General features: G+C 48.9%; 1 protein-coding gene across 1 annotated transcript; it reads left to right on the top strand.

Moving 5' to 3' along the window:
- The first annotated feature begins 633 nt into the window (after positions 1 to 633).
- FOXO4 (forkhead box O4) lies at positions 634 to 24980 on the top strand. Its single transcript, XM_054213476.1, has 3 exons — positions 634 to 1144; positions 13337 to 14578; positions 19829 to 24980. The coding sequence occupies exons 1-2, from the start codon at positions 755 to 757 to the stop codon at positions 14558 to 14560; spliced, it is 1614 nt and encodes a 537-aa protein (XP_054069451.1). The 5' UTR covers positions 634 to 754; the 3' UTR covers positions 14561 to 14578; positions 19829 to 24980.

Below are 24980 nucleotides of genomic sequence, written 5' to 3' on the forward strand. Positions count from 1 at the left end.
TCCCGATGCTGCCCCGCGCCGCCCCAGCCGGGCCCCTGCGGGGCGGGGCAAAGCGGAGCCAGCGGCCGAGGCGGCAGCGCCGGGTGTCTGGGCCGGGAATGGGAGCGCGACACCAAAAACCCTACGTTGGGTCTGCGCCGTACAGCGCCCTGGGCGGGGCTAGCCCCGAGCGCCACACGGTTCGGGGACCGCCGGGGCCCCAGAACCTGGTTACCGCCGTTCTGACGAAGGGACCGGGAGGCGGGTCCGTCACGCCTTACGCTAGGGCGTGTCCCGGAAACAGGTTCCTACCCGCGACGGGAGGGAGCAGCACTCCCGGGCCTGCGGCCCTAGAGTGCTGTTCCCCTCCCCTCTTCCCAGGGCTCCCGGTGCAGCCCCACCCGTGCGCCGCGACCGGGGAGGGGAGCGGAGCAGATGGGGCGGGTTATGTAAGTGCGGCCGCCGCGGTGCCCGCTGGGAGCTGTAGTCGGGCGGGCACGCCGCCTGCCACGCTCACCCCGGCCGCCCCGCCCCCCGGCGCGGGTGACGCTGGGTATTGTAGTCCGCGTGGCGGACGTCGCCGCCCGCCGCCTCCCCGCCAGGACTACAACTCCCGGCGTGCCCCGCGCGCGCAGGCGCAGGGCGCGGCGCTGCTGGCTGGTAAACAGAGCGGCGCGGCAGCGGGCCCGGGTCTCACAAAGGGCTGCCGGGCCGGGCCCATGCGCGGCGGCAGCGGAGCGGCTGGCACCCGGCGGCGGCGCTGAGGCGGGCGCCCATGGCGGAGGCGGGCGGCGCCGCGGCGGCGCCGGACATCGACCCCGACTTCGAGCCGCAGAGCCGGCCGCGTTCCTGTACCTGGCCGCTGCCACGGCCCGAGCTGCCTGAGGCGGGCGGCGCGGCGGGCGCGGCGGAGGAGGGCGCGGGCGGCACGGCGGCGGCGGGGCCCGGGCGGGTCGAGGGGGCGCGGGCGGGCGGCGCGGCGGCGCGGAAGGGCGGCTCCCGGCGCAACGCCTGGGGCAACCAGTCGTACGCTGAGCTGATCAGCCAGGCCATCGAGAGCGCCCCGGAGAAGCGGCTCACCCTGGCCCAGATCTACGAGTGGATGGTCCGCTCCGTCCCCTACTTCAAGGATAAGGGTGACAGCAACAGCTCCGCCGGATGGAAGGTGCGCGACGGGACGGGACGGCACCCCGCGGGAGGGACGGGCCCGGCCCTCGGTGCGGAGCGGCTTCCCGCTGTGCCTTCCCGCCGGGCCCGGTCGTGGCGCGGCGGGCCGGGGCTCGGCTCTGCCGTTTTCCCGGCCGTGGGTGCGGGGTAGGGTCCCTCCGAGCCGGCCCCAGCTCCGGCGGGCGCAGGGAGGAGCGGGCTCCTCCGGGGCGGTGGGCCCGGGCCGGCCCAGGCGCTCCTTGCGCCCTTTGTGTTCGGGAGGTTTTCTGGGAAAAGAGCGAGGGTCGGTTAAAAGGGCTTCTGTGCCAGGTGAAGCATCAGTCGGAGGGGTTTTCAGTACAAGGCCACGGTTCTCTGTCACCTGACTGTGCTAAAGCTCAATATAAATAACTGTTTCATAGCAGGCATTCTTGGCTTTCGAGAGGCTCCCTGTGAAGAGGGTGCTGCGTCTGTGCCCGGGCTGCAGACTCTGTGGGTGTTCGGAAAAGGGAAAGCAATATACTGCTCCAAAGCCTCAACGCTCTCTTCTCCCACTCTGGGAAAAGGCACACGCAAAGTTCTGTTAAAAGAGCTAAACTCAGTTTCCATCCTCTGCAGGTGGCAGCCTGGTGTTCCCGTTCTCTTTAGTCAAACAAACTCCAGCAAAGAGAAAGGGAGATTTGAGAGCTGCCTTGCGAAGTAGCCTCTTGGGCTGTCCTGATACATCCATAGTGACTGGAGTCTAAAGAGGGTGATCCATTCCTCTGGCTGCAGACTGGAATTACCCTCCTGTTTGCAGCATACGTCTCCGTTTGCGGTGTTGGTTAGCAGTTTGTCCATGGTGCAGTTCTGCAGCAGCTTGAGCCGGTGTGGTTTGGGGCATTCATGACTCTAGCCACGCGTTCCTCTGCCTGTGTGACCCAGCAGTAAGTCAGTACAGAGAGTTAATTTTGGAAAAAAAAAAAAAAAAAAGGATAGCTTTTTCTGGTAGGTTAGCTTTCAGCTGGCTCACCTCTCTGAAGTGGCACACGGTGTGGTTGCATGAATGCAAATGTTTGCTCAAGAGAGGGTAAGAACGTGGTGAGAGAGATGCAGCTGTCACAGCTTAGGCTGGCACAGGTAGATAGAAAACTTTTCAACTTCCCCGTTTATCTGGCTCACTGACAGTTCCAGGAGAGCGCACGTAGTTTGGCTGAGATTGTTTTGTTTGTTTGTTTTCCTTTGTGCAGGTTGAATCCTCCTTATTAATTTCTGATTTGGGACAGTGCTTGGGTGCGTTTTCTTTCTCTTCAGAAGATTTGTGGCCTCGCTGGAAGGTCGTTCTTGCTTCCTCAGGCTAGGCATGCTGTTCTGGTCCTGCTGATGCTGTGTGGAGTCACAGTATTTTGGCAGACGATTTACAGAACTGGTGTGTTTTCTGTTCAGGAGTGTGTCTGGATCTGTTTGGCAGTAGTGCCTGAGACTAGAGTTCAGTGTGGCTTCTGAAATGCATCCTCCAATCTGGTGGGGAAGGTGGAATATAGTAGAGTGTCCTGCCAGCCTGGATGCTGAAATAGGTAGACTTCTGGCTTGATTCAGTATGGCTGTTCTTTTGTTACGTTCATTTTTGCGTAACGGGACTGTCAGTCACTGGGTTTGCTCTGCGTCTTAATCTTGTATTGCTTTTGGGAAATGTACAGTTGGATTTAACCTGCAGAAAGGCAGAGATGAGAATCGGTGCACGTACGAGGATTGAGATCCCTGCTCAGACACTGTTTCTGCTCTGTGGTGACTTTTCAGTGTGAAATTCGTTTGTAGTTTTTCAGCCCGGGAATGCACTAACTCAGGCTGGCTTTAGTAGGGGAACAGAACAGAAACTTCTTGCCAGGAAAAGATGAGGGAGGGCAGAATGACAGCGGCTGCGGTGGGAATCGGCCTGCCTTGTAATTAGGGCAGCTTAAAACCCTTGACTTTAACCAGCAAACAGAAAACCATGACAGAAATGCAGTTGAAACTGTTTAAATGCCAGGGGAAGCTCTCATAAAAAAAAAAACCCAAACAAACTTGTTTTCATTTTTACCCAATATTGTCAAAGTTTGGGTTGGTATGAAGGGGGTACGCAGTTAATCTTGAGTGCCTGGGAGAGGCAGAGGGGGCTGTGGTGTATTCTCTCTGCTCTCTTTTCTTCCCCGCTCACTCTCTCAAGTCCTGTTGGCAGCGCTTGGCAGGATACGTGCCCCATCACGCGTGGCCACAGAGCGCTGACTTCTAGGCTTGCTTTATGTTAATATACAGTTATATAGATTTGTAAGAGCTTTTGTTTGGTTTCCTTTAGTCTGTTTGCATCAAGGTGTGCTAGATGAAGGCAGGTTAGACGTTTCCGGTTCTAAAGGTGTGGAATCAAGAAAATCAGTTCAATTTTATTTTAATCGACTTAAAGTAAATTTAATAGGTGCGTGGTTTAGATTTAAGACAAACCGAATAACAAAAGATGTCTCTTCAGTTGAGGAACAGACCTGCCTGTTTTTTTTGTTTTCACTGTTCCTCATTATTTTTAGAGCTGTGAAGCTCTGCTTGTGTGTTTGTTTTTTTGTTTTGGGGTTTGTTTTTTCTAATTTGTAGAGTATAAGAAAAACTTTTGGACTTGTCTTAGCTTTATTGATTTCTCTGTTTTGAACTGAATGAGTTTGGGTAAAGGAAATTAATGTGGCGCTGCTGCTAAATGCTGATGTAGCATTTTGGAGCCTGTTAAGATAGTCCTACAGCTCCTAGAGTTCTGGTGTTTCTGTGTTGTTTGGACAGAGCCATATGGATGATATGTGCTATTTATATGTAGTGTAGTTCCAATAGAGAATTTTAAATGGGAAAATAAAAGAAATTTCTCTTTAAAAGCTTTTTTTTAATCTACTTCAGTTAATATAAACTCCATAAAGTCATTGTTGCTTTGTAATTACTTTACAGCTGTCCTACTCCACTATACAATTGGGGGAAATACAGCTGTTACAGACTGCCAGGGTGTAACCTCTGTGAATTCCGGAAGAATCCATGTTTTCGAGGAAGGTGGTGTTTGCTGTTCTTGAAACTGCTTCAAGCGCTTTGTGAAGGACAGATTTGCTGGGTGTGCAGTCTGTCCTTTCCCTCTAGTAATGCAGCTGAAGTTAAGAATTAACCAGCCTGAAAGGCAGAAGTGTCCTTGCAGGGGTGTGCCGTGGGGCTTCTCTCTTAATCCTGCACGCCGCGCTCTGGATAAGAGGATAATTCCTTCTGGCTTTGAGATTACTTTGGGGAGGAAGGTTTTGAGGGTTTTGAATGAAGTAGAAGTACGTAAGCCCCGCTGAAGCAGTTCGTGCTGGTCATTGCATTGCTCGCATCCATGAGGATGAGCAAGTTTGACATAGTGAGGAGTGAGGTGAAGGAGTAGTCTTCCTCAGGGAAGTGTTCTGTGTGTTCTCCCAAAGCCGTTGTCTTTGCTTTTGTAGGAACATAATTAGCTTTAAAACCATCCTTTTCACCCTCCAAAGACACTTCACTGAAGTAAAAGTCACAGAATCACAGAATGGTAGGGGTGGAAGGGACCTCTGGAGATGATCCAGTCCAACCCCCTGCCAGAGCAGGGTCACCCACAGCAGGTGGCACAGGAACGCATCCAGGCGGGTTTGGAATGTCTCCAGAGACGGAGACTCCACCACCTCTCTGGGCAGCCTGTGCCAGGGCTCTGCCACCCTCACAGGAAAGAAGTTCCTCCTCATGTTGAGGTGGAACTTCCCATGGTCAAGTTTGTGCCCGTTACCCCTTGTCCTGTCACCGGGCACCACTGAAAAGAGCCTGGCCCCATCCTCCTGACACCCACCCTTTCAGTATTTATAAGCGTTGATGAGATCCCCCCTCAGTCGCAGTCATCTTTTCCAGACTGAAGAGACCCAAATCCCTCAGCCTTTCTCCATGAGAGAGGTGTTCCAGTCCCCTCAGCATCTTGGTAGCCCTTTGCTGTCCCCTCTCCAGCAGTTCCCTGTCCTTCTGGAACCGGGGAGCCCAGCACTGGACACAGCACTCCAGATGTGGCCTCCCCAGGGCAGAGCAGAGGGGGAGGATGACCTCCCTCCACCTGCTGGCCACGCTCTTCTTGATGCAAAAATCAGATGTTTCCTATGGTGTAATGTAAAGGAAAGAACAAATGATTCTTCAGCATTGCATTAGTTACAGAAGGCTGAAGTTGCACCTCTGCATTGCTTTCGCGTTCACTTCGATTCAGACGTGTACATGTGTATACACATACGTATGTGCGACAACTCAAGTAGCTGTATTACGAATTAAAAATTACCAAGCATTCTGCTTGTCTGAAGCAGAAGGTGTCATCCATCTGGAAACTCAGCTAGCTCTTAATCTTTATTGCAGTGGGTGGCATTTTACTTGAAACCCTTCCATTCCATGCCTGTGTTACATGCATATTGCCCGTCGTTGATGTTAACTGTTGACCAGGTGGATCAGGAGACCTGGCTGAGGGCTCTCGGGTGCTTTCTTGTAGGTACCCTGCAATTCAGTTTATGATGGTAGAATGATTCCCTGGATTCCAGTGCCATCAAGCTGGCTCTGAAAGTCCCTGGCCTCTCCCGGAGCTGAAGGTGTTTGAGCTCCTGGCAGAGCTCCCTCAGGCTGGAGCAGCACCTTGTCCTGTGGCCCTCTGAAGCTCCTCCATGAAAGAGTAATAGGCCAGCAGACAAAAGCAAGCCTGTCCATCCTCTGGCCTGTTTCTGCTGCGCTACAGCTGGTAGGTTCTGCCAGGTTATCCTTACACCCTGCGAATAAATTCCAGTTCAGTGGAATGTGAACACTTGTTTTGGTAAAGATGAAAAGTCTATCATTTGTTGGCATGTTGACTACTCCTCAGACAGCTTTTGATTTTCTTTTTTCCCATAGTCAGATCTACAAAAAAGCAGTGGTCAGTTCTTACAATAGTCCCATTAGCTGTTTGTTGATGTCCATCTGGACTGTGCTGGAGTGGCCCTGTGTACTTGAAGATTTATTTTTTTTTGGCTCGGACTTGTCGTAATTGTAGCTTCTTAACATGGACAGGTAAGGGCCCAAATCAAAGTTGGAAAAGCTTTCTTTAATCGAAAAGAAAGCCTTTATCTGGAAAGGAACATCTGGTAGGAACGCTTTCCACAGGTTTGCTTTTGACTTTTGGTAATGATGATTTCAAGATGGTGCTTTGAGAAGACGTTAAAAATATTTGTCTGGTTTTGCTCACTGAGGCATAATTGGGTTGATGCCGTAAAGCAAAAGGAGACATAAAACTGAAACTCGGCATCTTAGTTCTGCCCGACCTTCAGATTTGTGTGGAGGGGAGGCTCAGTCTAGAGTCTCTCTTGCTGCACGGAACCATCGACCTGGGTCTATGAAGAAGGCTGCGTTCTGTTGGCCATGCTGAGAAAGCTCATCGTGTTTACTCCCGAGTTCACGTGCCTGAAATGATACCATTCCCTATTAAACCTGACACTGAAAGTGAAGTATTGTGCATTCTAAATCGAATCAGAATAGTGATGTCATTGCTGTCATCGTTGGTACTTAAATTAAGTCCAATTAATCTTTAGTGGTGTTGGAGGTGCTGCTTTCTGTCAAGTTGGGATTATTTTGCTTTCTTGGAAGTTCCTGCCCTGCAAGGGGAGGGAGGGTCTGGCTGTTGGAATCTGGAGTAGCTGGGGGTGGGTGGAATCTGCTGGACTCTTGCCATTACCTCGTATGCCCCCACACGCGTTTGTGTGGTGTGAGCGATGCGCTTCATCCTGGCAGCGGGGAGATGTTCTTAGTCCCGGCTGCAGGCAGCCTAGCTGGATTTCCTTAAAGTAATGGGGAAAATAACGAACAGAAGCTGAGTGACAGTTGTTCAGAGGCTATAGTGAAGAGTCTAGCATGGGAACATTGGCCCAGGTTGCCCAGAGAGGTGGTGGAGGCCCCATCCCTGGAGACATTCAAGGCCAGGCTGGATGAGGCTCTGAGCAACCTGAGCTAGTTGAAGATGTCCCTGCTCGCTGCAGGGGGGTTGGACTAGATGGCCTTTAGAGGTCCCTTCCAACCCAACACATTCTGTGATTCTGTGAAACCTGCGGAGCACATGTGGCTTTTGTCCATTGGTCTTTCCTTTAACAGAATCTTTTGCCTTTTAGTCCCATTAGTCCAGTACCCTGGCCTAGGGGAGGGCCTGGTGAGGGGGGTAAGGCATGGCCAGGCATTGTGGACGGGAGGACGGTGAAGTGCTGGATGTGGAAAATGAGGCCGGTGGGAGTGCATGGGAGCAGAGCGACGGTGCGAGTGCGGGGTCACCGGGGGTCCTGTTTTTCAAGTGGGATAAAACTTATCGATGAGTGGTCAACTGTGGTGAGAGCCCACCATTGCAATGTAGTGAGATACACTTAGCCTTTGTTAAAGTGGCATTAACAGCCCGTTCACCCAAATGAGATGTAATACCCTGAGTAAGTATGTAAGTGCAAGATCTATTTTTTCATTTGAAGCCTTAAAGAGTGTAGTTGTCACCCTCAAAAGTAGGGGAGAGTTCATCTTTTGGCGAAAGTCCCTCTGCAATGCCAGTCAAATTACCTGAAGATTTTGCTGCTACTCTTTCCTGCTTCCTGCCAGTTTGTTCTGGAAAGCTGCTTTGCTGAAAGATTATTCCTTGCAGCGTGGCTTAATTTTCCAGGCACTCCTTGGAGAAGTCTGCTCCTGGGCTGCTGGTATTACTTGTTCCAACAAGTTTCTTCTGCTCTATCTAATCCTGAACAGCTATTGTTGTATGTGCCTGCCTGTCTTGGTAAACTAGTAAATCATCTCAGTCTTTGCTTTTTAGAGAGTTAGGGTTTTCTTCTGGGCTCCCACTGAAAGATTCTGGAAAGGAAAATGTTCTTCCTAAGATACAGCTCCCCGTCTGCTGAGCTTGACGTCTGTGCTCACGTGTGCCTTCTGGAAGGGGATTGCTGGGGAGATGTTTTAGTTCCCTGGATCTGGAGCAGTTGTTTACTTGTTGGAGTGTAACTTTGCAAAATCTCAACAAAGACCTTTTCCTGAATCCTTTGGAGCCAAGTGGCCGGGTGAGTGCTGAGACAGGCACTGACAAACGCAGCAGGCAGGGCGTTCTCCCCTTGCAGCCTCCCAAGAATGCCATGGCAAATGATAATTCGGCACAATTACAGGCCTGGCTTTGGAACATGGCCCTGCGCTGGGATGTGACCATGTTCTTTGTATGCCTCCGAGGCAGTGAGAGTGTACTACAGGCAGCTGCAGTAATTGCATATCTTTTTTTTTTTTTTTAATGTCACTCACTCTTGAGAGAGACTTTCTGTTAAGAAATCTGGTGCCTCTGTGGTTTGTAATAGAAACTTGATGTTTCCCCTGAGAATGGCCCCGGCTTTAGGGGGCAGTGATTGGAAATCCAGGCAAATGGGGGCGAGCACAATATTTTCAAGGATAGCTGCTGTTCCTTGTGTCTTTCTCAGCACAGCTTGTGCTTGGCCCCAAGCGCTCCGCTAGCGTGGTTCATGTCCCACCGCTGCATGGACGAGGTCCTTCGGGCAGGGCACAAGAACCACCTTCTGCTCCTGTCACATCAGTGCTTCGAAGAAAGTACATCACAGATGGGTGAGTTTAAGCTTGTTTTTACTGTGAGGAGCCTTAAAGTCTGAACGTTCTGACCTGCTCCGAGTAAAATTTCAGTTTGATGGTAGATAACCTTAGCCCTACCTACAAAGCTGTATAGTCCCCCAGGAAGGCTGTCACTGGCATTCTGTCTTCTGTATTGACCCACTTGTGTTTTCCGTAGTGTCTTGGTGTCTGTGGCAGCTCTCCAGGAGGCTGACGGGGCAGGATAATTGCTTGGTGGTGCTGCCAGCTCCCATGGCTGATTTCCCATCCTGAGACCCAAGCACTGTTCGGTAGGCCTGGTAACGATGGCGAGGAGCGTGCCTTTAAGTAGGGCTAGGAGATTTTTATCAAAGGAGAGGATTTAATGTTGCGGTAACTGAGATTTAGGAGATAGTTTGCGTATGCTGCTAGCCTCACTTCTATGGCTGGTCCATCTATCCTAGCTTGTACACACAGTGGTTGGGACCTAGCGAATGGGCCACCCTTCAGTCTACAGTAAATTTCTCTAGCCAAAGTTTAATTTTTTTGCATAATATCTGTCATTACTTTCAAAATGGTTTTTATCTGAAGGTGGTTGACAGGAATCATCTTTGATGGATTAGAGACACAGACTGGCATTTTTTCCACCGCGATACTTAATGTACAGCTGTAAGAACCTCTATAAGAATAAACAGCAATAACCACCCCTAACTAGTTGTTGAAGAGGTCCCTAAGGATTTGAAGGATTCCTGCCTGTGCCTCCTTCTTCAGGTCATGCTTCCTTATGGTCAAAGATGTCGCAGTGCCAAGACCTTGTGTGGATTGCAGGTGATCAGACCAACTGGGATCCTCCCGCACTGCTGAAGTTGAGCGTATGAAAAGTTAATGTCATCTATATCTTTTTGGTTACAGTTGCTTAACACCGAGAAAGGAAATACGTCAGGGTTGCCTGGGTGACTGAACTCTTGTCATTTCCTCTCCTGTCAGCTAGGACCTGGAGTTCTGTGATTCTTATAGCGTAATTGATTTGTCCCTCGCTTTTTCAGTGAGATTCGAGGGTGCCCTCCATATGTTAGGTGCATTAAATCATTCTAGCAGATGCATTCTTCCGCTGGGGAGCGTGCAGTATGTAGGTGTGACTCTCCCGTACCATCTCGCAGCACCCAGGCCGGTGGGTATGTCGGTTTCGTTGTATTTTGGGACTCCCTGGACTTGAGTCCCTGGTGTGTGGGCAAGCTGGGTCACACAGGGGTGTCAGGGCGCTGGGTGCTGCGGCGGCGAGCTGCCTTGCAGGGACTGCAGGAGAGGTGCCAAAGCGATAATTCAGGCATTGCAGTTTTGATAGCAGTTAACCCTAATGTAAGAAGCATTTGGGTTTTTTTTCCTCTGCCTCCAGCCACGTGTTCTGTTCCTTAGTTCTCAGTGCTTGACCCACAGTGAGGTAGTTCAAAAACCAGGCAGAGATAAAAGAGGCAGGAAAAGTAATTTTTAAGGAAGGATAGGGCTGCTTTTCAGTTGGGTTAGCTCTCTGAACCAGCTGGTGGGGTCACAGATCTTGTGTTACGGGAGGAGGAGAGTTTGAAGATGAGGAAGGAAGGAGTGGTACAGCAATTATCTATTTCTACAGTTATTAGCTGTTACGTCAGTTTAGCAGTAACTGTAATGTAAAAGCACTTTGAGACTGTTTCGTTAAAGGTACTAGGCTTCACCTGTCTGTGTCCATGTGAATCCTAGTCTTGTTCCAAGATGTCTTACTTCAAGCTGCTTTTCAGCCATAAAAACTTAGAAACCCAGTTACTAAAATTGTCACTTTGATAGCCGAAGTGGTGCTAATTTTCTTGAGCTTTCAGTGTTACTGAAGCTCCGTCTTTTGCTGCCACAGGAATTAAAGCCTGGCTATAGCCATGCGGGAGAAGAAAACAGAATATAGTTACTTGTGACGTTTTGAAATCCTGACCCTATTGGTTTCAAGTTCCATTTTAGTAACTGGTGGTTATGAGACTCCAAATGTATACTGCGTGTACAAGCTACTGGGTCATTCCTGACAGGACTGGGTGTCATCATGAGTTCACAGATGACTTTCAGGAGAATAAATGAAGAATTAGTGACAACCTAGTGGTTCATATTGCAGCAGCACTATGCATTCAAAGTCATGTACATTGACTGGGGAAAAAGGGGGGCATTCTTTGGAAACGAAAGCAGCAGCTTTCCAGGAGACAGGGTACCAGTCCGAATTAACTTTTTTTGAGACTTTAAGGAAAGGAAAGCTTTATTTAGAGAAGCTGCCTGGCAGGAGTGTTGTATAGCTATTACTGTGAACAACTCCAGTCATAAAACTGTGCAAGAGCATGGACTGACATGTGGTCCATCAGGCCCTGGCTCTGCAGTAACCCTTGGGGTGCTCTCCAAGTAAGAGTGTATGTATCCTTTGGTACCAGTCACAAAAAGCAGCTGGGCTTCTCTGAGTCCTCAGCAGCCAAAGGTTAAAATGGAAGCTCTCTCACATCTCCTTCCCTCTCCATGAGAACTTTCATAGAATCATAGAATGGTTTGGGTTGGAAGGGACCTTAAAGATCATCTCATTCCAACCCCCTGCCCTGGGCAGGAACATCTCTCACCAGACCAGGTTGCTCCAAGCCTCATCCAGCCTGGCCTTTGAACACCTCCAGGGATGGGGCAGCCACAGCTTCTCTGGGCAACCTGGGCCAGGGGCTCACCACCCTCACAGCCAAGAATTTCTTCCTGATATCCAATCTAAATCTCCCCTCCTTCAGTTTGAGGCTGTTACCCCATGTCCTATCATTACACTCCCTGATCCAGAGTCCCTCCCCATCCTTCCTGTAGGCCCCCTTCAGGGACTGGAAGGGGCTCGAAGGTCTCCTCGGAGCCTTCTCTCTCCAGGCTGAACCCCCCCAACTCTCTCAGCCTGTCCTCACAGCAGAGGGGCTCCAGCCCTCGGATCACCTTCGTGGCCTCCTCTGGCCCTGCTCCAACAGGTCCATGTCCTTCTTGTGCTGAGGGCTCCAGAGGGGGACACAGTACTCCAGGTGGGGTCTCACCAGAGCAGAACAGAGGGGCAGAATCACTTCCCTCACCCTGCTGGCCACACTTCTTTTGATGCAGACCAGGATGCGGTTGGCTTTCTGGGCTGCAAGCGTGCAATGCCTGCTCATGTTGAGCTTCTCGTCCACCAGCACCCCCAAGCCCTTCTCCTCAGGGCTGCTCTCAGCCATTCTCTACCCAACCTGCATTTGTGCCTGGGATTGCCATGACCCAGGTGCGGGACCTTGCACTTGGCCTGGTTGAACTTCATGAGGTTCACACAGGCCCTACTTCCCAGTTTGCCTGTATTGTTATCTCCATCTGCTTTGTTCTAGCATAGTACTTTTGGTGAGGTGGCCGAAATGAGCATGGTGCGGGCTTGGCCGAGAGGAAGAGGGTGGGGATAGGGAAAGCAGCAGGCAGGAAAGAACTGTGTTCAGGGGTGGTGGGAAAGGATGACGAAAGCACAGTTAACTTTGTGCAGAACTAAGAGAGCATAGATGTGATGGGAAGGCTGCTATGTACCTTTTTGTTTATATGAAAAAGATGTTGCTCTTGGTCTGTTGCTATGCTGCCAGGGAGGCACCTTTTAACGATGTGTAATTTGACCATCTGAGCAAATTAAATGCAAATATCAAACAAATGGGTGACACAGGCTTCAAGGGGAGTTTATGGAAGATCTGCTCCAACAATGAGATTATTGCTTGCTGATTCTAAAATACTGGCGAGTTTATCAGGTGTAGGATGAAAATTCAGTTTGATGATGATTTGATACATTAGCTTGCCGTTTCCAGCAAAGTTAAACCAAAAGAAGGGAGTTGGGTGAGGCAAGGAATGTGTGCCTTGCCAAATGGAAAGATGGGAGAGGCGAAACCCGACATGTGCTCTGTGGGAGTGCGCTATCTGTTGAATACCTTACCCCATTAGGAAGCCTGCTGCCCCCCGCAGAGCGAGGCTGGCAGGCTCCAGGGCTACCGGGACTCTTGTTCCACCAAGTTTCTCTCTTGTTTCTCTGGTTTTTGGGATGAAAATGGTAGTGGGTGTACTGAATTAGAGGTATTCTGGCATTTTGCTTCACCCAGTCTATTTGATTCACTGCTATGCTGTGCTCAAACCTGTCTGAAAGCTAGCCATATAAAAATTAAAAACTTCAGCTAGGCTTATGTGGGTAATGGGGTTGGCAGAAGGGTGGGAGCAGCATTAGCTCGAATTCAGTTAGGCTCATGTTGAAGTTGCAAGCCGTATTTGGGAATTTGCTTACTTGTTCTGTGGTACGCTTAGTTTTTGCAGATTCTGTATGGTATTGAAAAGTTCTTCTGTGTTAGTATTTTGCTAGCTGGAAGCTGCTAGTTGTCATGGTAGTTCTACCCTTGGTGCTGTGGGGAAACGTGGCACTGCTTGCTAGGGCTGTCAGGCATGTTCAAGCAGAAATAGCAGGGTTTTATGGATAGAAGAAAGTTGTAACTTTCTTCTCTGGATACTGCCTGAATGCATTTGTGCTTGTGAGGTTTTTGGGTGGGAGGTGTGTCAGCTGTCAAGTCCTCATATCTTGTTGTTGGTTTGGCTTTTTTTTTTTCAGAACTCCATTAGACATAACCTGTCCCTGCACAGCAAGTTCATTAAAGTTCATAATGAAGCCACAGGGAAGAGCTCTTGGTGGATGCTCAATCCTGAGGGTGGTAAAAGTGGAAAAGCACCAAGAAGAAGAGCTGCCTCCATGGACAACAGCAGCAAACTTGCAAAAGTCAGAAGTAAAGCATCCAAAAAGAAGCCTCCTCTCCAGTCTGCTCCAGAATCCACTGCTGACAGTCCTGGCTCCCAGTTCCCCAAGTGGCCTGGGAGCCCGTCCTCGAGAAGCAATGAGGACTCTGATGTGTGGAACACCTTCCGGCCTCGAACCAGTTCTAATGCGAGCACCATTAGTGCCAGGCTCTCTCCTATCCTGACAGAGCAGGATGACCTCCACGAAGAAGAGCTGCTTCCTTCTCTAGTGTACTCCAGTGCATCCAGCAATGTTCCACCAACTGTGACTGAGGAGCTTGAGCTCATCGATGGGTTGAATTTGATGTCTCCCAGCACATCTGTGTTACCTACCCAGCAGTCTGCCTCAAGTGGTCAGATCCAGCGAGATTCCAGCTTTTCCTTGCGGAGCCCAAATGCAGCTGGTCAGACTACTACGTTTGGCAATTCCCTTTTTAACCCTGTTGATATCTCGCTGCAAAGTTCCGTCAGCCATTTCTCCGCCCCTCAGACCTTGGAAGCTCTTCTGACACCCAGCTCTCCACCTCCAAGGGATGTTATGATGACTCAGGTGGATCCAGTTCTCCCGCAGACTGGTAACAGGATGAGCAGCCGAACTCTTCTGCTTCTAGGTGGACAAGCCGCCCAGAGTAAGATGAGCTCGGGCAATCCACGAGGGAAGCCTACAGAGCAGCAGGCAGAAGCAGTCGGTGCCAATGTTTTGCCATCAACGCTTCCCATAGTCACATCTCCTCAAAACACTGCCAGCATCACCAGTTTGAAGGCTCCAGTTTCTGCAACAACTGCCCAGTCAGTCCAGCTGGGCAGTCCACTGCTTCTTTCTTCTGCTAGCCCTGCTCCCTTGGGATTGAACCAGGACAGGCTGCCCATTGACCTGGACATTGACATGTACATGGAGAACCTGGAATGTGATATGGATTACATAATCAACAGTGAACTGATGGATGGAGAAGGACTGGACTTTAATTTTGAACCCATGCTGTCTACTCCCAGCTATCCCAGCACCTCGCAAGCCTCCAACCATACCTGGGTACCAAGTTAACTTCAGGAGCACAAAAAGGTAGGTGTAGTTATGTAAAATGCTACAGCTCTATAATGGGAACAGCCCTGTCTGGGATGGTTCCTGTGCTCAACTCTGCAGCAGTTAAAGATACCTCTTTGGAGTAAAAAGCTTCTGGCAGAGCTGCATTCCCTTTTAGAGGAAGAAAAAACTGTGTAAAGGTAGGTAGATTTAACTTACCAGGTAGTAAACTCCTTTATGGAGCAGAGCAGCAACCTGACAGAAACTCCTGTTGTCTCTCGTTACCAAAGATGTCTGTGTTACAGGACGTCCGTCTCTGACATGCAGTGACTATAGTTCTAAAGCTGACATGAGAGCATATGCTGATTCCATAAACAAAGACATGATCCTCTATATACAGGACAGTTGAACTGAACCAAGCACACGCTGTGTTTCTCTCACAGAATCACAGAATGGTAGGGTTGGAAGGGACCTCTGGAGATGATCCGGTCCAACCCCCTGCCAGAGCAGGGTCACCCACAGCAGGTGGCACAGGAACGCCTCCAGGTGGGTTTGGAATGTCTCCAGAGACGGAGACTCCACCACCTCCCTGGGCAGCCTGTGCCAGGGCTCTGCCACCCTCACAGGAAAGAAGTTCCTCCCCATGTTTAGGTGGAACTTCCCATGGTCAAGTTTGTGCCCGTTACCCCTTGTCCTGTCACTGGGCACCACTGAGAAGAGCCTGGCCCCATCCTCCTGACACCCACCCTTTCAGTATTTATAAGCGTTGATGAGATCCCCCCTCAGTCGTCTTTTTTCCAGACTGAAGAGACCCAAATCCCTCAGCCTTTCTCCATGAGAGAGGTGTTCCAGTCCCCTCAGCATCTTGGTAGCCCTTTGCTGTACTCTCCAGGTTGTTAATATTCTTGCAAAATTTTCAAGTCTGTGTAGTTGCAAAGCAGATCTGTGTCATGACTGTCTGTCATTGCCCTGTGTGTGGCAGGACACAATCACTCCCAGTTATCAGACCTTCTGCCTTTCCCTTATCTGGGATAGCGTCTGTGAAGTCTGGTAAGCTGGTCAGTCAGCGTTAAGTGCTGAATTCCTTATGTATCCGTTATTGGAATGAGAATAGGAAACAGGAGCACGCGGTGTGAGTGGGGATGGAAGGAGGAAGGATGCGTTAGGTCTATCCCATGCCTCTTCAGCGACCTTTCATATTTGCATAAAAATTTCTAGAGTCAGTTTATCAAATAGTATATATGAGAACAAGACTTAAAAATATCTTATTCTCTGAAGGTGTGACACCCTGATTTGAAGCTCTTTAACCCCTGAGGCAGATGAAGAATTAGAGAAATGGAGCTGAAGGCATGCTTTGTGCTTGGAGCTCGGCTGATAGAAAATGGGCAGTTTCTTGCATGGACTGGAGCGTAGGCTGGGCATTGTCTGGAAAGTGGAAGCCTTGCCAAGAATTATTTCCTGGTTAGGAGGCATTTGTTAGCGTTGCAAATCCAACCCCTAATACTGGCCAGCGCAGCACGCAGAAGTCAGGGCAAATTGCAGATACTGCTTCAGTTGTGGGAAGCCCTTGAGCTTCAAAAGGATGGAGACAGAGTGAAATTATCATGTGCTTCACCTTAATACTCTTTCCTAGGCACTTGAGTAATCTGGCGGTAGTTTGAACTAAGTGACCTCTGGAGACCCGTTTCAACCTAAATTTTCTGGTGATTTCTCCTGCTGCTTATGCTGGAGACCAGATATTAAATTTTTCTGCTCTGCCCCAGGACAGCCGTTCTAGACAAGCGTCTTGGCTTGAGACAAAGTGAAATGCTCTTCTTTGAGCCGGTGGTACTTAAACCCTGTGAACATTTTGATACGCCACTATATATTGACTTTTTAAGCCCCATTTAACTCCCTCTCACTCCAAGTCCCACCACACTGCTTAGGATTTCATTTATTAGTAACATTCTTCTGTCTGTACTTAACAGATCTCTTTACTGTAGAGAGAGGGAGGATCAAGCAAGCTTTTCTGTTTCATTCTGGGGCTTTTTATAGTCTTGTGCATTTGTTAACCGCGTTCTTGCTGAATTACTGCGTCTTAAATTGAAGATCCGAACTTCAGGTGGAATATGGGAACTCAGTGTTGATTTCAAAGACAAATTTGGTTGACAAAACTTTGGCATCCTCCATCTGTGTTAGGACTGTTTGCAATTTAGTGTCAGAAGCTGTGGCCTTTTGAGCAGTGTTTCCACTGGATATTCTTCTAGAGCTTTTGTGGTGGTTTTATTACTGTTTTTTATGCCATGCTAGGGCAGGTCATCATATTTGGGGAGTACATTGACTTTGCAGGCGTGAAATGTTTTTCACAGGAGTCTTTTCTAAACATATGCAAGTTTTCCTGCAGTCCTGGGTGCATTAATTACCTGGGATGGATAGACAGGACAGAATACCAGGCACGGGTATTTTTTTGTTAAGAATGTAAAACAGAGAAGCTGAGGGAACGTTTATCAAAAGGTAGGGTCTAGAACTGGTGAGGATGTGGCTGTAATCAAATGCTTAAGAGGGAGGACATGGGTTCTTAATGGTATGGTTATGTTCTCGTTCCGTATTATTATTCCATACTTAGCATGTGAATTGCTTAATCAAAGCAGAGGAGCCATCTGATGTTAAAAACCCCGGATTTGCTTCGTTCCATGCATGAAGTTGAATTGATGCTTTCTGGAAAATATGCTGCACGCATGCTCGCTAAGAAAGGAGTGAGATCTGGAACAAGTTCTAAACCAGTAGCTCCCAGTAGCTCCTCCACACCTCGCAGTGAACAGTTCTTTACAGCAGTACTGTGCTTGGAGAAGTGACGCCCCGTTTGGCATGCGGTGTTTTGAGCCTTTTATTCTGTCCTTTGGTTATGTTTGCTTTTTCTCAGCTTTGCAAAGCTTTTCAGTTTTGCCTGTATCCTGGAATCGATGGAGTGGGAGGAAGGGGAACTTCTTCCGTGAAGGAGAGCAAGTATTGTGTAAAACGCTGCCAAGATGGAGAGGTGGGTCAGGATTCTAAGAAAAGGAGAACAGTGTGCTCGTGGAGAGAAATAAGGAGCGCTCCAGGAGGCCAGGAAGAACCCTAGGAAAATCAGGCAGAATGTTTTCTCAAATTTACAAATCCCAAAACCCAAGTGAGCTGCAGACATCAGTGTCTGTGAGGGGGTCAAGATTGTGCCATCCTTCCCTTCTCTGAATCTGTTACTGCAGTGCCTTATTAAAGTCCCTATTTGGAAATCGCTTTCCTGGGAAAGCATGGCTGCCACTATATATGTTCCGGTGTGCCGGGCTTTTTTTCTTTCATGTCCTTTCTATGCATGTGTTTTTGCCATCTTCAGTTCACATTGGCAAAAGCTACTCTAAGTGATTGCTAACCAAAAGCTGTCCTCCTGAGTACCTACGGTGGGCTTAACCTTGTAGCCTTCTGGGTCAGTTATGGGTGTAACGCCCAGCAAACACTGCTCATCAATAAACGCCAGGGATCACACTCTGCCATTTGAACAGCCAGAATGAAACTGGAGCTGGGGAAATCTTTCTCTTTGCTGGCAAGAGAAGATCTTTAGGAATAAGTACTTAGTCCTCAGCAGCGTTTGGGAAGACACAAGCTAGTTGATGTTACCCATGGTGCTCAAAGCTGACGTGAGTTTATCCCCTTCTGCAAGTTAAATGCTAAAGAGCTCATCCACAGTTTCACCGGGAGTCCTCTGTCTCCATACTCGGAGTTTAGAGATCAAACGTTGAAACTTTGCCTCTGCCCAGCAGCGATGCAACACCCGCAGACCTAGCTGTTACCCACAGAGGAAGAAAGTCAGCGTGTGAATACTTCTCTTGACTAGGAAAAATGTAAATTCTACAATTTCTGGTGCTGTTGTCCGGTAGCTGCGGCTCGCTTAGTTGTAAGTCTGTGGTTCGCTGGTTAAGGCACTGGGTGCGCAAGCCGTACAGTGTGACTTACGGGAGCCTTAGTGAGCAAGGTCATGGAAAAAAGGTAACCACAGCTGGGAAGAGATGGTGGCATGCAGGTGCTCCATCACAGGCAACTGCTCTTGCCTTCAGCACTTCATGCAAGTGTCCCCCCGGCTGTCTCTGAGCAGCTCAGGGACTTTGGGCTTGCTCACCCACCTCAACTGTGTATTTCTGCGAGCCAGTAGGAGGGATGCCTGGGAAGATAACTGCCTCTTTTGTACAGTGGTACAGTTTGCACCTCACTGACAAGCGTGAAGTCCATCCACTCTTCTGGCGGATGTTAGTTAATGCTCTTTAGTTGTTCGGTTAGACTCCCTATAGCTTCATAGCCTGGAGAACTCATTATCCCTTGCCCAGCTTGGTCTGGACTCATGCTTTTCTTCCTGTGCTCTATCTTAATTCCCTTTGGTCCAAACACTGTATTTTTGTCTACCAGAATGACCAATAAATAAATAAAACCCTCATCAACTTGCAGTTTCCCAGAGTAGCCTGTTGCTTTGGCTTCTGTTTTAAGTTACTGTCTCTTGTTCAGGGCTGATTCCCTCTTGTGGCTTCTTTCCCTTTCCAGAAGTTTATTTCATGCTCGCTGTTACTGAATGCAACAGATTGGATGCCCTACATTTATCTTGCTATTCTGCCTTCCAAAGTGGATCATAGACGGATGGTGGAGGTTTTATGTCTGTGTCTGAAGTCTGCTTAGACCCATTCCAAGGCTTGTTTGAACGAGTTGTGGCAGCTTCGTTGACATGAGGCAGAAGACCTGAGAAGGGATCTTTAGACTTGCGGGTGAATGAGATATCTAGAAATGTTTATGTATTTATAGATAGATACAGATTTCTTTATGTGGGTGAGCATAAACAGTTTTAGTGTGTGATCTCTAAAAAATCCTCCTTTAATCTTTTCCCTACCAATTGGTATTTGTGGTTGCTTAAGGTGAAGAGTAATTTTCTTCTTCCTTGCTGCTTTCCTGCAATGCCTCTGGTGTTAGCCAAGTCCTCCTTTAGACCTCCTTATCTTGTAGGGCTTTGTTGGTGCCATCAGCTTACAGGAGGAGTGCTTACTTTTGACCTTTGTGCTTTTGTTTTGTCTTTCTCTCTCAGTCATATTCTGAAGCTTGGAGCTGAGCAGTTGCATCCTCCACTTGATTCTCCATTGATCAAGGTCTCCTGATCTATGTTTGTTCCTTGCTGGAAGTTGGCATCCTTTGAGCAGCAGGGGCTGATTGATAGTAATTACCTCATTATCTATGCATCCAGGATTCCTGCTGAAGCTGAGGTCTAACCGTTCACTCTCTTTTTCTTCTTTCTAGTGTCCTTCAGGTTTTGAACATCGGGTTCTGACTTCACTTCCCACCCCTGGCAGAGAAAAGAATGGAGCACGTTGGATTCGGTTTCCCTGCACACCATGCCTTGGGCAGAAGGGGCTGCCCACCTGGGAAGAAGGGGCAACCTGCATCTGGCTGCAACAGGAAGAGTTTAAAAGTAATTAATCCTGTTATGTGCCACGGCTTTTCCTACAAACCTGACCCTGCCTTGGACCATCTGGAGAAACCCTGGGCTGTACATGTCCAAAGAGGAGCCCTGGTAAAACCCTCGGTCAGAAGAGTCTGTGCCAGGCAATAGCATTTTCCCATGTGACGAGTTGGGTTTGCTGGAGGAATATCTCAATGGCTATCCTCTCTCTGCTATGGCAGAAAGTCTCCCAGTGCCTCGGACTGGTGAAGGGCTGGCTCTGCTCTCACTTGGCTTGCGCTCTGGGGCAAAGTAGTTGGACGTTTTCGTTAAGCCGCCAGATGTGCACTTGGTATCCCACAGACTGGCAGAGGAATTGGAAGGAGCTTGTTGGCGGAAGCCCTATGGGGAAAAAGGGTGTGCTGTTTCAGGCGTTGGTTTCAGTGTGCCCGTCTCTGGAGTACCCGTCGTCGTTCTGCGGGGAAGGGTGGTGGTTATGGTGTAGAAGGCTGCTTCTTGTCCACCTGAGTGGAACAGGAGGACTTTTGAGTTTTTCACTGTGCCAACTGAGCCCCATTGAATCAGAAGCATGTTTCGAGAAGTCCCTATGCTGTTGTCAGCACTTTCCTGATCCACCAGGCTGCTGTAAAATAAGCACAGGTGCTAATCGCTGTTTCTGGGACATAAAAACATCATTTTGGGTTTGTTTCTGATCTGTCTTGCTACAGCAGAGAAATGGAAAGCCTGGGTGTGGCCTTAACAGAGCCCTGGTTGCTTTTCAGAAGGGCATTTTCTATAGATGAAATATTTTTTTACTAATCTGGGAACTTTCTACAGCAAATATAAAGCCAATGTTAAGTGTGTCCCCATTAGGTGTATTAGGCATCTCTCCCTCTGAGAAGGTACCAGTGACAGACTTCTTTTTCAGAGCTGTATTAGGAACGAACACATTTGATGTTTGATAATGTATATGACTGAGGGGAAAGAATTGGCAGGTCCCTGTGGTTTCAAACTGCCTCGGGGAAGAGTTGTACATTATTGTAATCTATATGTAAAAGTAGCTGCAAATTACATAGAAGCTTTTCTAAACCTTTTTAAATATATATTATATATTTTAATTGAAAATGAGATTATTGGATAAAAAAAAAACACAAAACATCGCAAAACAAACACATTTGCTGCATCTGTCCCCTTGATACAGAATAACACTACAGGATGGGAGGGGACAGGCCTAAGGCATTTTGGGCCAAGAAGCTGAAAATGCCGTTGGAAAAGTGGGAAGGGCAGCACAGGGTAACTGGGGAATGGCTGCTCTCCCAGCACAGGCGGTAGGCGCTGCGTGGCGTGGTGTTTCAGCCGCAGCTCCTCGGCCTCTTTCCTCAGCTGGGCGCTCCCACCAAGCCAAGAGCACGAATTTAGGGAATGCTAATCATTAACAGCGCGCTCGTTCTTGGCTAATCACTTAAGTAGCTGGACTACGGCTGATACACAGGACAGACACTCTATTCTGCTGAAAAGGTGGTGTGGGCCGGATCGTGCTAGATGATGCTCTGGGTAGCCCTTACGGAGGGCACGTATTTGGTAGCTCGCTTTTTGGTTTCCGAAAGTTTTTGTTTCCTTGCTGAAGTTTCTGCTGCTGCTGGGGAACTTGAAGCCTGTAGGCACACCCTTGGGGACGTGGCTGGGATCCTGCCCCGTCTCCATGTTCTTGCAGGACAAAAGCTAGGAATTCAAGGGGTTAGTTCAGAGCGTTAAGCTGGTGTGTTCCTGTCACCTTCTTGGTGTTCGCAGTGGCAAGATCTGTAGGAAACATGGTGCTTTCGTGGTGTTCTGGTAGGCTTGGTCTGGCAGAAAGGCTCTCCAGTCCTTTCTGAAGGTGTCGGTGGCTTCCTTTCAGAAGGTTTTTATCATGCAGTGCAACAAGCCATACTGTTCTGCCACCTTGTCTGCTCTGCTTTCATGGGTTTCATTTCATTTTCTTTTGAGTAGAGATTGGAACAGGAGTGGTTTGTCTGGTTGCCTGCCACAAGGAATCTTCAACAGCCTTATCTCTAGCACGCTCTGCCACCAAAGCCTTTGAATAGTTTGATAACTTTTGCTGTGAAGGCTGTCTTCACGGCAGGCCTCATGGTTTTAAATTTTGTTTATGTTTTAAATTTACCCGCAATCTGCATGTCTGGCCACACCTCATTGTCACAAGGAAACCAAAAGGCAGATCCTAAGCTGGGATCCCAGGTCTTGCAGACTTGAGTCATGGATGTAGATTCTCCTGCAGTTAGTTCATGACACAAATGGATAGGTAACCCTATCTACAACACCTGATGGCATGTGCTGCACATAAAAATCGGCCATTCTGGAGATCTGACGGGATTTGTGCTATTTGGCACATAATATGCCGTTTCGTCCTGAGGGGAAATGAATCCCATGATCTCCAGAGCAAGTTGACTGGCTGCCTGTGCTTCACAGCCTTGTATCAAAGGACAAGGCACCAGTATGTGTGGTCACGTTGTACGTGAATCTCTAGCCTGTTTCTCATGAAAATGGAGCCCAAAGCAATAGGAAGGACAATTTTAGTAACCAGCGCTTCAGACCTGCAAATCCATGGTGAGCTGTGGCTGGGATGGTCAGTGGGGAAGAAGTGCTGTCTTCAGGCTCTTCCAAAGTGTCCCCGAGGTGTGACAGCACTGGGGACCTGGCCTGATGTCTTGCTGCAGAGAGCCTGGCCCCGAGCACTCAGGTAGCACCGGGGGGGATCATGTGAGTTCATAAGAGAACCCTGTCCTATTATTAAGGAACAGAGCACCTATCCATATTTTTTTTTTTTGTACTCCCGGGAAGTTGCCTGTCCCGGGGACAGGAGCACCTCTGGCTAGAGCCCTGCTGTGCCAGTGGGCCGACAGTGGTGTCTCTGAGAGCGCGCTAGTGCCGAGGGTGGTGTTTGGAAGACTAAGGGTGCTCTGGGAGTGCTCAGTAAACCATGAATGTAATGTTGCCGGTTCAGGCAGGCAACTTGGCTTCTCATTTGCTTGTGTAGCAGGATCGTGGGCACAGAGGGCAGGGATGCAGAGAATTCGGGAGTTCTCCAGCCCCTTCTCAAATAACTCCCTTTTTATAAACCTTGAGCTTTTCTAGCCTGGAATATTTCTTCATAGGACACCGAAGACTTTAAAGTTCCTCAGTTGCTGCTTGCTGAAAGGCTGTATCCCTGGGAGGAGGTTGCTCAATACTTGTCCAGTTTTTTTGTATTTTTGCCCAAAGTGTTTGCTGCTGGATTCAGGAGAGCGTCTTGGTGGATCTTCGTTCTGCGTTAGCACGGCAGGCCCTGTACTCGTGGGCCACTTTTTGCTCTAATGAAGGATTGGGCTGGGGTTCGGAGAGGAGCTGTGAGCTGGGTGGGGAGGGAAAGGGGGGAGTGACATAAGGGGAGTGATGCTCCTGGAGAAGTGCCTGAGGGGGAGCGGGCAGGGGACTCTGTGCACGACGCCTTACACTGCGCTGTGTGCGTTTTCCTTGTCCTCACTGAGCTCACAAGTTTCTTCATCTCTGGAGGATCAAATGCCATCTTTCACAGCATGGAGCCACTGTGCAGCTCTGGGTCGTGAAGGTTTCGAGTAACCAGGTGGACTCGTTGCTTTTATTTAAAATTGCTTGAGCTTTCTTTATAACTTAAGCACATTTTACCAAACTCCCAGCTTCCTGTGAGAGTTCGGAATATTGAAAGCTTCTTGGACCCCTTAATTTTTCTTGTTGGTGTGTCTAAAAATATGTCATCCCCTACCCTCTGCTGCTGTAAAAACAGCAGTGGAATCATCCTGGTAAGCGAGAGGAATGAAAGCAGTGGGAGCGTTCCAGAGCCCGGGTGTATTCATAAACGGGGCTCATACTAGAAGCAAGTAGCACTAATCAGCTTTTCCAAAGGAAATGCCTAGAAAGCTTTTATGTAGATCATCATTTGTTAATTTCCTTACTTAGTTGCATATTTATAGCCACGCTCAAATGCTTCAGGGATAGCCTTGCTCCAGGAATGAGAAACCTGTTTCTGGTGCCACGGGTAGGAGTGCCTTGGGAGCGGTGTCCTGGACTGTCACCAAAACAATGTGCAAGTTTGGACCCATTATCAGGAAAAACTCACAACAAATCAATCAACTTTGGGACGTGAGCAGGAACATTTGGGACGTGGGACACGAGGGGGTAGCTTAGGGTTTGCCTCAGTTGCGTGTCTAATGAAAAACATGTTCTAATTAATGTGGGGGAGAAGCAAGCAAGGGGTGACTCCTAAAGCCTGAAAAGTCTGTCCATGTGAAAGCTCGGTAGCACGTGGTAACCCATCACCACACTTGCTCACCCTTCAAGAAAGGGATCCTCTCTCTTCAGTAGCCTTTATGTCTCTCCCCACACCCCAGTGTGTCTGTAGTCGACGGAAAACAATTTCTGATGGAATCAAAATCACATCTAATACCATGGTGAAAAGCTGGGAGAAGAGGCAGCAGAAGCTGAAGGGGAAAGAATGGATGGTGTTGCATTTATGGTTCTCTGGCTAAGGCGGTGGTGTTGTGTGTGGTAGAAGGGGATGTTCACAGCCGGTGCCGTGGTGCTCCCTAAGGTGTCTTGAGAGGTTCGGCTACGTAGAAGATAGGTCATTTCTCCTGAGAGGAGCCTTCTTTGTAAGGCAATGGGGAACGTTCAGGGAAATGATGCTTCCAGCACAGTGGAGTCTTCACCTGGTGGGATCCCAGGAAGGGTTTCTGCATTGCTAGCACAGACGTCTGCTGCACACAGGGCAGGCACCACTAGCTGACGTAGTTTCCACCCCATCCCCTCTGCACTTTTTCACCCATTTCTCACAATAATTTTTTTTTTTACATAATAAATCTCTGCTTTTGTTTGCTCTCTGTAGCAGTGTAACTTCTGAACCATTACAGGCTCTTTGTTACCATCTGTGCTAGCAAGACTGTAGAATGTGCTAGACTAGGGGGGAATGTTTGACAAATAAAAACCTGTAATCCTCTG

This window comes from Rissa tridactyla, chromosome 9 (assembly GCF_028500815.1).
Source record: "Rissa tridactyla isolate bRisTri1 chromosome 9, bRisTri1.patW.cur.20221130, whole genome shotgun sequence".
Lineage (NCBI taxonomy): Eukaryota > Metazoa > Chordata > Aves > Charadriiformes > Laridae > Rissa > Rissa tridactyla.

What these genes read in the sequence shown, in the direction of transcription:
- FOXO4 (XM_054213476.1), top strand. Translation starts at nt 755, where the DNA reads ATGGCGGAGGCGGGCGGCGCCGCGGCGGCGCCGGACATCGACCCCGAC. An exon ending in ACAGCTCCGCCGGATGGAAG is followed by an intron (nt 1,145 to 13,336) that starts GTGCGCGACGGG and finishes TTTTTTTTTCAG; the next exon opens with AACTCCATTAGACATAACCT.